General features: G+C 46.9%; 2 protein-coding genes across 3 annotated transcripts in view; one reads left to right on the top strand and one right to left on the bottom strand.

The window, feature by feature from the left end:
* The first annotated feature begins 320 nt into the window (after window positions 1-320).
* On the top strand, window positions 321-2,624 carry Ccdc96 (coiled-coil domain containing 96). Its single transcript, XM_005365940.3, has one exon. It carries the CDS (start codon window positions 321-323, stop codon window positions 2,073-2,075), a length of 1,755 nt encoding a protein of 584 aa, XP_005365997.1. The 3' UTR covers window positions 2,076-2,624.
* A 6,168-nt stretch (window positions 2,625-8,792) lies between these two features.
* Tbc1d14 (TBC1 domain family member 14) overlaps window positions 8,793-15,473 on the bottom strand; it is a 104,097-nt gene continuing 97,416 nt past the window's right edge. For both annotated transcript variants that reach the window (XM_013353326.2, XM_005365942.3), the window contains 2 exons: window positions 10,346-10,604; window positions 8,793-9,116 (listed from right to left, as the gene is read on the bottom strand). In XM_013353326.2, coding sequence (XP_013208780.1) covers window positions 9,051-9,116; window positions 10,346-10,604 — 325 coding nt within the window. In that variant the 3' untranslated portion in view covers window positions 8,793-9,050. The remainder of the gene's footprint in view (window positions 9,117-10,345; window positions 10,605-15,473) is intronic.

Here is a 15,473-nt window from a genome sequence, read left to right on the forward strand (position 1 = left end):
AACCTCCGCTCTGCGCCTGCGTGCCGCCGCCTCCCTCCGCCTTATGGGCTCGCTCAACCGCAAGGCCCCGCCCCAAGTCTGACAGCGGGCGAGGCGCAGAACGGAAGCCGGTCGTGTGCGCCACACCTCTCGAGAGCCAGCGTCCAATCAGCGCCAAGTTTCACCTGTTCGTGGCCCTTCATTGGTTTAATATTGCTGGGAGGCGGCGAGAAAGGGAAAGCGGGCGACCAATCGCGGGGCTCACCGCGCGCGCCCTGGTTGCCCCGGGAAACCTAACAGCAGGCAGCAGAGGTCCTCAGACCCAAGACAGTGGGTCCAGCATGGACAGCCACGACCGGGAAACCGAGGGCGATGGTGGAGCCGAGCAAGACCTGACCAGGCAACCATCCGAGATCAAGGTCAGCTCCGAACCTCAGACCACGGCTGACCCTCCGGAGCCGGGACCGGAGCCAGGGCCGGAGTCGGGGCCGGAGCCGGAGACCCAGCCGGAGACCCAGCCGGAGACCCAGCCGGTTGCGGACGGCCCGAAAGCAGAGGCTTCGGAGGGGAGCGATGATGCGCGTGTCGAGGTCCTGGAAAGTCTGGAGGCCGCTGAGGCTCCAGGCGAGGCAGCAGAGGCCGCGAGCGAGGCCGTGTCCCAAGAGCCAGAGAGTCTGCCAGAGCCCCATCCTGAGACTAAGCGGGAATCCAAGGAGATGGACGAAGACGAAGAAGACGACGAAGATGAGGAGAGCGAGGACGAGGAACCCAACCGGCCAGAGAAGCAGAAGGACAAGGTGAAGAGGGTGAAGAGCAAGGAGTCGCGGTTCCGGCCCTCACTGCCACCACTGACCACGATCGTCGAAGAAGCGGCTGCTCCAGCCCCACGGGCAGAGAAAGAGAAATCGAAGGAGTCTGAGCAGAAGCGAGGTAGCGAGGATTTCGAGGCGATAGGTCTAGAACGACGCAAGAAAAGCAAAGAAGAGCATCTTTTCCCTGGAGAGGAGGAGGAAGAAGAGGAAGAGGAAGAGGAAGATAAGGATAGGGACTACGACGGCTTCGAGTGGTCTGCGGATGTTCGGAAGCTGCAAGAGCAGCAGCTGCGTGGGGAGCTAGTGGACCAGTATCACGCCCTGCTGGTGGAGCGGAACCGATACCAGCGCTACAATGTGTACCTACAGCAGAAGATCTCCGATACGCTACGCAAGAAGGGCCTGGAAACAGCTGAACCTGCGGACAAGAGTGCGGAACCAGATTCTCCGGAGAAAGAGCAAGCATACTTGCGCTATCTGGCCATGCTGGAGGAACTGAAGAAACAAGAGGCGGACGACCTACAGTGGTACCGCGAGGAGGTGCGTGAGCTGAAGCACCAGTGCCAGGAGAAGCAGGCCAGGGTGGAGAAAGAGTGGCGGCGCTTCCAGACCCTCAAGAAGCAGGTGGTGATGCAGGTCATGGGCAGCTGCCGCATGCGCGGTGGGCGCCAGGCAGCTCTGAGAGAGGTGGAACAGATTCAGGCGCTGGAGGATAAAAAGGAGAAGGAGATGAGCGCCTTACGCCTCGAGAATGTGCAGCTGAAGCAGAGCCTGGTACACTTTGAAACCAGGATGAAAGCCCAGGAGGACTTGGCTGAGGGACTGCTCCTCATCGACTTTGAACAGCTCAAAATTGAGAACCAGACCTTCAACGAGAAAGTCGAGGAACGAAACGAAGAACTTCTAAAACTGCGCACTAAGGTGACCAGCAACGTGCAGATAATAACCCACGTGAAGGAAAAGCTGTCTTTCATAGACACGGAGAACTCCTGCAAAAAGGCACAACTTTTGGAAATCGAGGCCCAGGTGGCCCTAGGAAGAGACCTATTGACAAAGACAAAGCAAGCCCGAGACAGCCTGCGAACTGACAACGTCAAACTGAATCAGAAATGTGGGCTTCTGGGTAAGGAATCACTCCTCCGAGACTTAGAAGAAAAAGTGGATAAGACAAAATTTCTCAACAGGCGTCTGGAATCCCTGAAGCGCCATCATGCGGGGCTCACCTTGTCCTGCAAAGGGGTGAAGCAAAAGATCAGGGAAGCCAAAGCATTCCTCCCCTCTTGACAGGACAGTTGGCAAAACCTCCAAAACTCTAAAAACTTTGTCCCCGACTCTCTTCTGCCTTCCCATAGTCATTCTAAGTGACTTGGGATGCAACTTTATTTTTGTCATTGCCAGCTTCCAAATTCCTGCTGAACACATTGGGTTAAGTAAAACATATCTGCAGAGAGAAAGTGGGGTGATTAAACTGACTAATGAAGAAACGCCTTTCTGGCCAAGCAGTCCCATCGTCCAGAGGGGTGTTAAAACTGTTCCTTGTCCACATGTAAGAATGGTTTAAAGGTTCAACCAGTGGCCAAGGTACAGAAAACCCCTGTGCACTGGTCTGATCACTATCATCTTGAATTAGCTCACAAATTCCCTTCATCTCTCCTGGTGGGTGTGTGGGCATGTAGAGACAGCTCTTACTCTTCACCTTGAATTTTCTGAGACAGGGTCTCTTACTCAAACAGAAGCTTGCATTTTCAGTTAGACTGCCTGGCTAGCACGATGATCCTGGGATCTGCCTGTCTCTCTTCCCCAGCACTGGGGTTACAGGCATGCAAGGCCAAGTCTGGCTTTTTTATGTGGGTGTTGGGGATTTGAATTCAGATCCTTGTGCTTTCAAACAAGTACTCTTACCTTCTGAGCTATAACCTGTCATCAACAACCTGGCTGTTGTCATTACATAACCCTCTTCCTTTAAATGACACAATTTTGTTTGCTAAAGTTTATTGGCTTTGAAGTCAATAAAATGTAAAATCCTTTTTATGACTTCCATGACTTGAACACACTTGACATGAAACCATTCAAATGCATTACTGACAATAGTTCAAGAACTGATTTCTTACACACACACACACACACACACACACACACACACACACTTATTATAGTTTTGGTTTTTCCTCTACTCTGTCCATCAAGGTCATAATGAAGCAGTTAGTTACTGCAATTGCAATGTTTTCTTTATGGCTCCAACAGCAGAGGGAGCCTGGATTCTACAGTTGCGGAGGCCCCCAAGCGAAACGAGCAGTGGCACTAGAAGTGACAAAGTTTTTCATTGTAATGATGTCCTTCGGGGTTTTGATTAATTCAGCTGATTTCTACCCATCAGCTAATCAACTGAATGCTCCCTCATGAACCTTGAACAAGGTCAGCAGTGGGTCATGCAAGGCACTAAAGTTAGCATGCCTCTAAGTTGCAAATATGTTCTAACAATTATCTAGTAAGTCACCAGTGGGTCCTCAATCACAACACCTCATGCTGGGATTATAACTAATTACAAAACACCCTTTGTTTTTGATTACCTCCCCATGTGGTTCTAATTAGATTCAGCATGAGTGCTTGATCATGAAAATTTCATCAAGTAGTTCAGGGCCTGAAAATTTTTTAAGTTGATATGCATGAGAAATGTCCCCTTCAATATCAAAGGAGGGTCTTTCACTCAGCCACCTACTCAGGGACAGCCTAAGGTATTGGTGACTTGATACAATTTTGGTGACTTGCTATAGTTAAGATTCTTTAATTATATAAGTAGAAAGAGGTTTGTGTAAGTTCATCCACAGATAATAATTTAGGGTTTATCACTGGTATGAGTTACCTGTGCATAAAGTATGTATTAAATCCATGTATTTAACCTCAGAAAGTTCCAGGGTGCAAGTGATACATGCCATAAAAGGAAAGCATCTTGGAGCACATGATTTGTGTAGTGACTGGTCCAGCTACCTTTCAAATTATCCTTAGTTTTACTTCAATAATCAATGGCAAATATGTGCATATTTTAATAAAATTGCACTATTTAGTTTTGTTTTTGTCTTGTTTTCAAGACAGGGTTTCCCTGAGTAGCACTGGCTGTTTTAGAACTATCCCTATAGACCAGGCTGACCTCAGACTCAGAGATCTGTTCCTGCCTCTGCCTCCCATGTGCCACGATTAAAGGCATGCACCATCACTGCCCCAGCTTAATAAAATTGTACTCCCTAATTTAAAAAAAATTAGACAGTATCACATTAAAGGCCAACTGGCTCAAATTTGTGACTCTCCCAAATGCTAGTATTAAAGGTGTATGCTGCCACAGACAGCTTCAACTCTAACATTTCACCCAAAAACTGTCAAGGAGAAATACAAGTATACCTAAAAGATGGGGGAATGCCCAAATTGTGATCCTGCTGATCCAAATAGATACCTGTCTAAGCCTCATCGTACTGATTCATGAAATGGAGAAGCATTCGAAAAAAAGGGTGCTTTCTGTTGGATGGTAACATTAGGATGAATTTTCCCTTTGTGCTTTTCCATATCCTCATCTTACATATGTTAATATTTATAATATATAAATAACATGCAAATATTCAAGGGAACACTTTTACATTCCTAACTTTACAAGCAGAAGATAGTAAAAGTCCCGAAGATGTAGTTCAGGGATAGAGTGTTAATCTAGCACAAGCAAGGCCTTGAGTTGGTTCCCCAGTACTGAACTGGAAAATGTATAGCCACATACCAGTTTAAGCAGGGCTTGGTGCATGCTTATCACAGCTACAAAGTGAGACCACACTCTTCTCCCTCCCCATCCTCTCTCTTGCACAAGATACTAAAAGTTTATAGGATAAAAGCACAAAACTAGCTTCCTAGAGAATGTTCATGGGCAGTTCAATTTTTATTAATATTTTATTAATATTTCATAGGCCCATGCAAAGGAGCTAGGTCACTCAGCCTTAGTTGCAAAGGGAGGAAAAGGGTTGGGTTTAGAGAATTTCAGTGACTTCTCCAAGATCAGAGTTTCTAAATGGTAATGGCTGACCACTGACTGTGAGATTCAACTCCAGGGTTCTGCTCTTGTCCTCCAGCCAAACTATGTATAGTCTGGGTTTATTTCTGGCTAGGAGTATCTCCTGGAACTCTAAAACAGGCACGAGAAGCTACTTGGAGAAAAGGTGGTTCTCTCACTCCACACAAAACTCCCTGCAAAGTATAGAGATCCTGGAGGAAGGGGTAAAGAGGGACTTTGTTGGCTGACTTAAGACCAGAGAGCAGCATATCATTCCAGAATGAGCCAGCAGTGGGGGGTTGCTGGCAGTGCTGACACTATGTCATGGCCATGGCCATGTTATTCAGCAGGCTTGAATAATATCAAATATTTAATAACATATTTAGCCCCACACAAAGCATATCTACTCATTTCCATTCAAGTTCAAGCACTTCCAGATCTTGATGAGGTCCTATTTAAGAACTGATTTTAGGTTCCAAGGCTGCCCTCTGCTGGGCAGGCCCTTGCCCTTGTTCGCCTGAAAGCTCTGCTCAAGGTTCAGTAATAGCACTTTCCTCCTGCTGCTGGACACTACTGTAGCAGTTCCTCCACTCTTTCTTTAGGCAGGCTCATGATGGGCAGGGTTTCTGAATTGCTGGCCCCACATTGACGGCATTCAGCAATGCACACTGGAAGTATTGGAAGGAATGAGAAATGTAGGCCACAACCAGCCCTGTGTTTGGGCTCCAAAAGGTCCAAAGCAAATGTGATCTCTCCAGAAAGCATGCAGTCTCTCGGGTGGTATGAAGACCAGCTCCAACAATCTGCTGTAGGCGCCTGAGCAAGCTTTTTGTGTCATATTCTTGGAATGGGAACAACAAGTCTCTTATGTGGGGCTGCTGTGAAGATTAGTATTAATAATCCATGTAGAAAGAACACTTGGTCCAGAGCCTGGTGTGGCTGGAACAGTCAGCTAGCACTCAGCAAACCCAGACCAGAGTCTTAGCACTTCACCTCATGGCATGCAAAGAACAGTGGCTCAGAGAATAAAGCCATTGATTTAGAAGGAAAGGTGGAACCTATGTCTGTCCCTGCTGGAGGCTGTAACTCAGTGGGCAATCTTACAGTGGTCTTGGGAGGTTTGGAGGTGATAGCATTGGGGGACTGAAAGGACAGTGACATATACAAGCATTTGTCCTGCCTGGTTCCAAGTAGCTTGGGGACCCTACTGCATTACACAGCCACTTTCCTAAGAGGCTCACAGGAAGGAGCTCACCCCCTGCGCCCTCAGGTTTACAGGTTCTGAGAAAGCTCCAGAGTGTGAAGAGCCTTGGCTCAGCACCTAACACAGCGTATATAAATGTGGTTGTCTGCTGTCATGGGAATGCAGACTTATGGTAGGGAGGTCAAGGAAGCAGGCTTCAGAGAGTGCAGCAGCGACTTGGAGAGGACACGCTGAACTCTGGAATCCCCTGAGGAGGAGAGTAACTGCCCTGCTTTGTGTCTCACAAGCTTCCAGTTAAAATACTTTCTGCTATACCTTAAAGCAAGAATGCCAGCTTTAAACCAAAGTACACAGTGAACATAAGTAACAATTTTACATGACTTTATTTAATAAAACCACGTATTTACAATTCAAAAAGTCCTAGTTTGATACATTTTACTAAATAAAATTAAAGGTTAACTGTACAAGCAATTAAAACATGATATGTAGCAAGTGTTATCAGGAGTTTCCTATTGGCAAACATGAAAAATATAGTCACAAACTGAGTAGTTAGAAGTACCTTTGAAGTGAGCATTGCTCCCAAGGTGACAGGAAGCCTCCCTTGCAAGCTCCCTCTAGAGTAAGAGCTGCCCAGCACCCTCAAGTTTAGGACTGAAAGTCAACTGCAAGCGAGGTGGGAGGTGCAGACTTCTGTAGGATCTGTTTCCAGTTTGCCAAAACAGGAGCAGGAGAGATGCCCTCAGAGAAGAGGAACTTGGAACGGTATAGCCTCTAAGGAGGGCACATCAGGCTCATACAAACAGGCTATGAAAACCCTGTTTGGACTAGAAGAGATGCAGTCAGTGCTTGGCTGGCATGGAGTCCTATTTGAGAACTTCATCCACGCCCACAGATTTATGTCAAACAAGAAAAGTTAAGAGCTGGGTTGTGAACACACAGAGAATTCCACAATGGCATTCACAACAAGGTGCCCAAGTCCCCTTGTCACAACACTTTCTGTATGACTTAGGAATGCCTTTATGTACAGTAAGAAAATATATACATCTTGAGAGAACAGATGCCCATATCATGGAATAAAACTAAGTACATCTGAAAGGAACGACAGCAGACAGGTCTGGGTACTCCGCTCCTCATAGGCCAGCTGGGCCTGGGCTACATTCAGTATCTGATGTCAAGAATGGCTGGATCTGGAGGACACTGGATGGCTGATGAAGACATCCTCCTCCAAGAGGTCAGACATCAGCCTTTCACACTAAGGCAGAGAGCTATATGGAGGGTGTTCGGTAGCCTCCCTGGAGAAGCCAAGAGACTACAAATGAGACAGACTCCAGGAGAAGAGTGGTGGCATGGGTGAATGGCGTGAATACGACAACCTGCTGATGCACTGGGCTATCACCAACAAGCACAGCACATGAAGGGAACCCATGCAAATACACTGTCATAAGGCCGACCCAAGTCTCCCTGCCACATGCTGTAGTCAGTCAAGGGCTCCCCAATGGTTGTCAGACACTAGAATGATGGAGAAGATGATTTCTGGGGGTAGCAGGTATGGTTTCAGAGGGCTATGGACTACAGGCCACATAGGCATTTGCTGGAAAATAGGTTCTCAATCCCGGCCTACCTGTACCCTCAGGGACAAGGATGCCAGTGGATTATCAGGAGGTAATCAGTTTCCACAGATACTGGATGTCTTTTGTATTATTCTATGCAAAAACTATTCATTTCTGTGAATTTGGATAATCAAATTACTTATACAAAGTTCTCAGGTCAAGGAAAAGCTACACCACCAACACCCTCACCAATGAGCTGAGAGAAATCAGCTGGAAAGGGAAGGGCTGATGACGCCGAGAATCCGGAAGACTGCCCTTCTCTTCAGTTCCCACAGCAGTGTGTGAAGCCTATCTTCTAAAGCCAGATGGGTACAGGAGAGAATCCCTGGCACTTAGGAGGGGTCCAGCTACTCAGGTGACAAGGGCAAAAAGGGACATTCAGCTAAAGCAAGGAAACTGTCTCCCACACAGCGATGTTTTCAGAGGCTGCCATGACCAGCCTCCCAGAAACATGCAGGTTAAGAGAAGCAAATTTTGCAGTCTCTTCCTACCCCTTTCTTTACAGGGCCCATCTCTATCGCTTCTCAGCATGTGGCTCCCCTGCTCCAACCACTATGGCTCCCAAGATGCAATGAATGTTACTTGGGAGAGCGGGATCCTAATGTGAACTCCCAGTCTTTCTGCTGTCATGTGTCAAGGCAACAGGGTCAAATGACAACACAAAGGTCAGGTGAATTTTCAGGAGTCTATGAACATTCACCAGCAACTACTCTAGAAGGTCAATCTTCCTTATGCTGTCCTTGGCAGGGAGATTTAAAACACACCCTTCGGGCTAGAGACGTGGCTCAGCGGTTTAAGAGCACTGACCGATCTTCCAGAGGACCCAGGTTCAATTTCCAGCACCCACATGGCAGCTCACAACTGTCTGTAAGTAACTCCAGTTCCAGGGGACCAGAAAACCATGATAAAATACCAATGCTCATAAGATAAAAATGAAATTAAAAACAAAACAAAACAAAAAAACCCCACCATCTCTGGAAAGATTATCTCAGTAACTAAATAAATAATTCTTTTCTTAACCAACATATGAGCCAATAACATCTCTGAGGTCTCCTAATAATATTTCTCATGCCTCTTGGCTAAGAAAGATTGTAATATACCTTCCAGTAGTTGGCATAATAGCATCACAATTTAATTAACTGCGCTGGAATAAAGGAGCAAGGAGACAGCCTGCCCTTTCTTGAACCCATGTGGAAAATGCAGTGGCTAGCCATGACCAATTCCAGTGCAGAGGTCCACTGAGCCGCTTAAGGCTAAGCCTGGATGTAATTCTTTAAGAGCTGCTTTGTTTTAAGGCCAACTCCAGCATGAGAAATCCAACATGGAAAGAGCCCTGTTCTTCACAGGCTTCAGTCTGAAAGCACAGAGGTGCCATGTGGAGCTCTGCTTCAGTGCCAAGTGCGAGGAACCCCTGAGCCTCAGTGTCTGAGGGATGGGCTTCCTTTTTCCATTTCCCGGCTGTCTTTCTGCAGCGCAGACAGCACCTAGAATCACAGAGAAGACAGCTATGGTTAGACCCACAGGCCAAGTGACCCGAGAATCTCATAGGAACAGTAGAAAAACAGCAGCCATCTGACACTCCCATTCCACCTCCTACAAACCTGTTCTCTGGGCTGCTGGCTAGCCCCTGAACAAAGCAAAGAGGCCCAGGTTTCCCCCAAGGCACTAACAAGTCTCCTCCCCCATGATGCTCACATAGTTGGTCCCTCTCACCAGCGAGATGGCCAGACAGAGGTGTGACACAGTCTTGAAGTGACTGCTCCCTCCTCTGCTCTCCCAGCTTTTGGTTGACACTTATAAGGAGCACCCCACTGCACTGCTGCCTAACAGCAGTGACAACCAGAGGCTACATTCCTGAACCCACTGCATGCCAAGCAGAGCACTCTTTGAGGCCAGACTGCCATCACTGTCAACCTACCTTTCCATCTGGATTCAAAAGCCACTATAAGCAATAGGATGGAAAATCCCAAAAACCTTCACACAGGCCCCACCTTTCAGAGGGACTCCCCTGACTCTCCTTGGTTTCAGGCTCTGTTGCCACCATCTTGAAAGTCTCGGGAACGTTAGAGCCAAGATCCCATGCTTCTATTCACACTGTTCTTTATTAATCAAAGAAAGGCTCTCCTCTGCCCCTGGATTCCTGACGATAATAGCAACGTCAGTTCTGCTCCTGTGTGAACTGAGTACATCTTCTTAATTGCTTTGTTGAACTATAATTCATAGGCATTTCACCCCCATAAAGCATGCAAGTCAATGGCTTTCCAGATCTTCAAAGGTATCTGCAAGCCTCACCAAAAGTCAGCTTTAAAGCATTTTCAAACTTCAAGCAATGTCTTGGGCTGCTGAAACAGCTCACTGGGTAGAAGTACTTGTCACCAAGCCTGAAGACTGCATTCAATGCTGGGGTTCCCATAGCGGAAGGAGAGTTGTCTGCTGACCTACACACTTGTTGCGATACATGCACTGCCCCTCTCTCATGTAGTCATACACACAGAAAACAATAAATGTTTTTTAAAAAAAGGTTAGGGAGGAGGGGAGCTTTCTGGCACAGTCTTACAGAGATGGCCTAGAAGTACTGACACTACAGAATAGGGGCAGTCTTCCTACACACATTTTTCGAGCTGCCAGAAACCCAGACATGAGCCAGGCTGTGAGCAGGCTCACTCAGCAGCACGCTGCTTCAGCCTCACAGCTGTGTCGCATACCCACTTACCTGTGCCCATTTCTTGTTCCGGCTCTGCATCTGGACTGTGGCGATGGATGCAAACACCTCATCTGCTGGCAGGTCCTCAGGCAGCCTGGTCAGAAACTGGGCACTGTGGATGAAGTCCATCCTCGTCAGGATATCCTCGAATAGCTTCAGGATGCCCAGAGCGGTGCGGAAGAGAAATTCCTCCCCGTCTCGACAGAACACGTCCCAGATGCGGCAGGCCAGGTCCAAGGGCAGGGACTTACTGTACAAGGTGAAGATCCTGGGGAGAGGTTTGGGATGGCTTAGGCATGCACAACACCCCGAGTCCCTGCCTTTTATACACTGTGGATGACACTGGCTGCATTCACTCTGAAGGCCAAAGTACATTTCACAAAACAGCACTGTTAGCATCGATGTGTTATCAAACACCACAAAACTTTTGAATCACAGATAATGGAAAACTCCTGCTTGGAGCAGATGTCTATCAATCACCACTGTGTGCTTCCTGAGACAGATGCCTGTCTAGTAAGACAGGCTATATATCTCAATAGAGCTTGGAGTCAGGTGGGGAATAAGAACAAAGAGGAGAGAGTACTATTCGTCATTCTCCTTGTAGGGGGTCAGCAATGCAGCAAGGCGTGAATTTTTCTGAAGTCACTATTTGATTTTGACACAGAATCTAGTTACACAGCAGACTATGCTGGCTTTGAATTCATGATTCTTTTGTTACAACCTCTGAGTGATGGAATATAGGTGTATATGCCTGGTTTTCTCAATAAATCTGACCGTAGATTACTAAAAACTGACCTTATACTTTAATAATAAAAACTACCAGACGAAAGGTATTCTCTTAAAAATATAATTGAAAAGACAGGTGGTGGCGGCGCATGCCTTTAATCCCAGCACTTAGGAGGCAGAGGCAAGCAGATCTCTGTGAATTTGAGGCCAGCCGGGTCTACAGAGCTAGTTCCAGAACAGGCTCCAAAGATATACAGAGAAACCCTGCCCCCCCCCCACATATATATAGCTATAGATAGATAGATATAGATATAGATAGATATTGATATGTTGATATAATTGAGAGCTGAGGAGATAACTCAGTGATAAAGTGAGGACCTGAGTTTGACACACAGCACCCAGGTGCAATGACATGCACTTGTAATCTCAGGGCTTGAGATTCAGAGAGAGGCAGATCCTTGGGGCACACTGGGCAGCCTGCCCAGCCTACTTGATAACTCTAAACAATGAGAAACCCTGCCCTTAAAAACAAGTTGAATGGCTTCTGAGGAATGATCCCTGGAGCTTACCTTTGCCCACACACGCATATACACTCATACACAAATGATAGTAACATTCCAAACTATTTAACACCTCTGCCCTAGGGTCAAGCACTTCTAACCTGGATTGAGTCTATGTCATCAGGTGCGTCCAGAGCATGTGTCTGTTTAGTATTATAAAGTGAGAAGTCAGGGTATGGTGGTACACATGTGTAACCCTAGCCCTTGGGAGGCTGAGGAATGTAGAAACCTAACCCACATCTTCCCACATGAAAACACCAGTCCACACATGGGAACCATGTCTCCCATCTCCTTCAAGACTGATAGGGCCAACAAGGACAACAAAAAAGATTCCTCCACATATTTTTTTTTTGATCCCAAATCCACGAACTAAACTTTATTCTTTTCTTTCTCTCAGGTAGCATAAAACTACTGAATTCAGATTTGCATGTGCAACTCCATCAACTCCTTTAGGCAGGTATGAGACAGCACTGGAATAGCAAGGCCAGGTCTCCCTAAGGATGGCTATGTACCAAACCTTTCTGATTCTAAATAGCTCCTTTTTTTCCTCCCAAGATTTATTTTTAATATTTTAAATTATGTATATATGTGTGAGTACATGCACATGAATATAGGTACCTATGGAAGCCAAAGGCATCAAGGTCTCCCTGGAGCTGGAGTTACAAGTGGTTGTGAACTACCTGATGTGGGTGCTGGGAACCAAACATGGGTCCTCTGAAAGACTTGTAGTGTGTGCTGTTAACCACTGAGCAATATCTCCAGCCCACTGGCCAAAAGAAAACAGAAGACCAGGATAGTCTCAAACTTGTCATCCTCCTGTGTCAAGTCTCAGTGTCCTAGGTCACAAATACTTTTTTGAAGCCTGCTGTATTGCTACTTGCTACTCATTGGTGATAACAATACAAAGTGCTGAACAGACAACTCAGGAGCAGAAGGGACAGACAAACACAGATGGGATTTAAGGATAGAAAGGAACTGTCAGGACGTGTGCACAGAGGGCTGAATACATGTGAACGCTCTTCTACATCGCATGTTCGGGGAAGAACACACTGCTGAGGAGGGGCAGTTCCATCCATCCTAAAGAGCAAGCAGGCGGCCAAGAGAGGAGCTCCAGGATGCTCTCCACACCTGTGGCAGAGTTCATGACCAATCCATGTCTGAGGGCAGCATGATGACGAATCATGCCAGATGATGAAGCAAATCAGGTATTGGAGAAAAAGCGGTCTGGGAAGAACAAGGGCCCAGAATGAGCAAGGCCTGCTAGACAGTTCAATAGGCTCTGGACTGTGAGAGTCCGAGGGAGCAGGGGAGCTGGCCCAAATCAGGTATGAGCAGGACAGTTGTGGGGAAGCAAAGAAAAATCCTAAGACATCAGGTCACCGGCTGAGCCACCCAAAGGATAAAACTGCCATTTTTATATTCTGAGGCATGATCTGTGCTGAAAGTCAGCCATTTAGGTGATATATGCATTTGACTGTTGGTTCAAAGGGAAGTTCTGTGCCAGCAACAGAGCTGTGCAAATAGTCTGTATAGAAAGGACCAAGTCAAGAAACGACAACCAGGATCAGAACGTGAAGGCTATCAAATTGCTCCCCGGCCTGCATTGCACATAGAAGAGTATACCTGACCTCACTGTTAACAACTATTCTTTGTTCTATAACGGAGTGCAAATGGTTACGGCTTAGAATGGTATATTACCTTTAAATTTATGTGCCTTCTAAAGAAAATCTTTGTTTCATAGCAGATACCTCCTCATTCAAGTCTCAGCCCTGGTGACCTCCTTGGGAGGCTGTTTCTGACCCTCAGGATAGATGAGTCTTACTGCTGATTTGTTGTTTTGTATGGGGGAATTTTGTTTAGTCTTAAATATGGACATCTATTTCCTCACAATTCAGTGTCTTCATGAGATCAAGGTATAAGTAGGGATGCCCAGCTTTTTCTGAGGCCTTTCCCCTGGCATGGAGAAGGTCCACTCTTCCCTGTGTCTTCACATGGCTATAACCAAGTGTTTCCTGTCAATGTTCACATTATACCTTCTGCATCCCCTTTCTATCCATCACAGTTCACAGAGCACCCACAGTTCTCTTGGAGACAGTACAATGCTGGTAAAGAGGGGCTCTGTTGTTATTAATACTGAGTTATTTCTCTGTGCCTTTCATACCTTTGCACCTTTAGGGCCCTGCAGACTCCAGCAGGCATCTCAGTAACATGCTTCCAAAAGTCCCTCTCTGCTCAGGTCAGGGGCCACCTATAGCCATCAAAGCATGAGTTCTCTCAAAGAATATGTGGCTGTGACTAAACTCCTCCTATCCTCTGCTCTTGGCTATAAGTGCCTCTAGGACTCAGGTCTTCCCTCAGTTCTCAGTCCCTTCATATTCCCTTCTTTCCCCTTTGTTACCAGGAGACTGCAAATGCTTAACTAGATCTCAAACCACATTTAGGCTCAAAAGTCATAGAAAAAGAGCTGGGAAGCACCTCCATGGGCTGGTGAGCCACTTTGCTCAGCCACTGGGCAGCAGTTGATGCCAGGTTGGCTCTGGCTCTGAGGAACTAGAGAGAATAGGAAAGTTGATGTACGCACGTAGCCCTCCCCTTATCTTAAAGCCCAATTTCATATCTTCCCTATGACTTAAGGCTCCCTGCTCCCAGCCAGTGACTATGTACAGGAGTGGGGTATGCAGTGAAGTCCCTTGCCTTCCCAGGCCCTTCTGGTATTCCTACCACAGTGGGAAGACAGAATTTGAGAAGAGATATTTCTTTGCTCAGGCCCTTGCAAATACTGAACAAAATATTAAGCAAGGCACTTTCAGGGCTGAGTCCAACTATTATAAAGGAATGCATTTCTGTGCTGCTGCACCAATGCCATGGGCTTTCAAGAGTAAGACCAGAGCTGTGAGCATCCATTACTCTATAACACATGTGGGCAGAAGGGATAATATTTCCGGCTGAAAGATCTTCAGTATTCCCATAAATATTTTTAATCTAGCCATGCCCAATCCAATCACTTTTCTGAGTTTGCACTGGATTAGATATGAAAAGAACTGAAGCTGTAGGACACACCCCCAAGGAGCCAGTCCTCTTTACAGAGAGACCCGGGGCTACATGTGAGCAGCCCCAGGCTGCAAACCACAACCCAGGGGCACTCTTGCTCTTCCATGGAGCATACCTCCTTACTACAACCCAAGAGGGGGCACTCTTACCTCCACTTTGCAGATGAAGATACTAAAAACAAAGCACATGGTAGAAACCTTATTGAAGCTTAGGGAGGGGGAAATGTCACCTAACAGTCTTGCCCACAGAGAACCTATGGCTAAAGACTTGGACCTACAGGCCACGAAACAAACTTCTGGCTGTGTTCAACTTGCTCAACCAGACTGGTTCCTAGAAACGAGTCTTTCATCCAACACTGGTTCAGGAGCACCCTCAGCTGCTATCCTACCCACGTCCCCCATGTTTCTAAGAAAGTCAGGAACACATAGAACAGGGATGTGAGTTAAGAACCCATGGGCCTGTGGCAGCCAACTTCCTTTGTAGACTTGCATGCAGGAAAAGCCAAGGTGGCCACCCAGATTCAGTTCAAATTCAGACACTGAGAACAGAAACACTCCTGGTCCCAAGAGTATTCAGTAAAGCACTTTCTGCTGCCTGCAGCCCTACCCTGAGTCAGCAGCATCCTCTCTGGTCCAGCACCTGGGAGGTAACGGTAAAGCCCTGTACTCAAACAAGCTGTAAGCCAGTGCTGCTGCAGTTTCCTTCTACCATACTCAAAGCCCCAGTTAGCCAGCACTTCCAAGGGGGCTGGAGGGTTCTCTCTCTCTCTCTCTCTCTCTCTCTCTCTCTCTCTCTCTCTC

This window comes from Microtus ochrogaster, unplaced genomic scaffold, assembly GCF_000317375.1.
Source record: "Microtus ochrogaster isolate Prairie Vole_2 unplaced genomic scaffold, MicOch1.0 UNK5, whole genome shotgun sequence".
Classification (NCBI taxonomy): Eukaryota; Metazoa; Chordata; class Mammalia; order Rodentia; family Cricetidae; genus Microtus; species Microtus ochrogaster.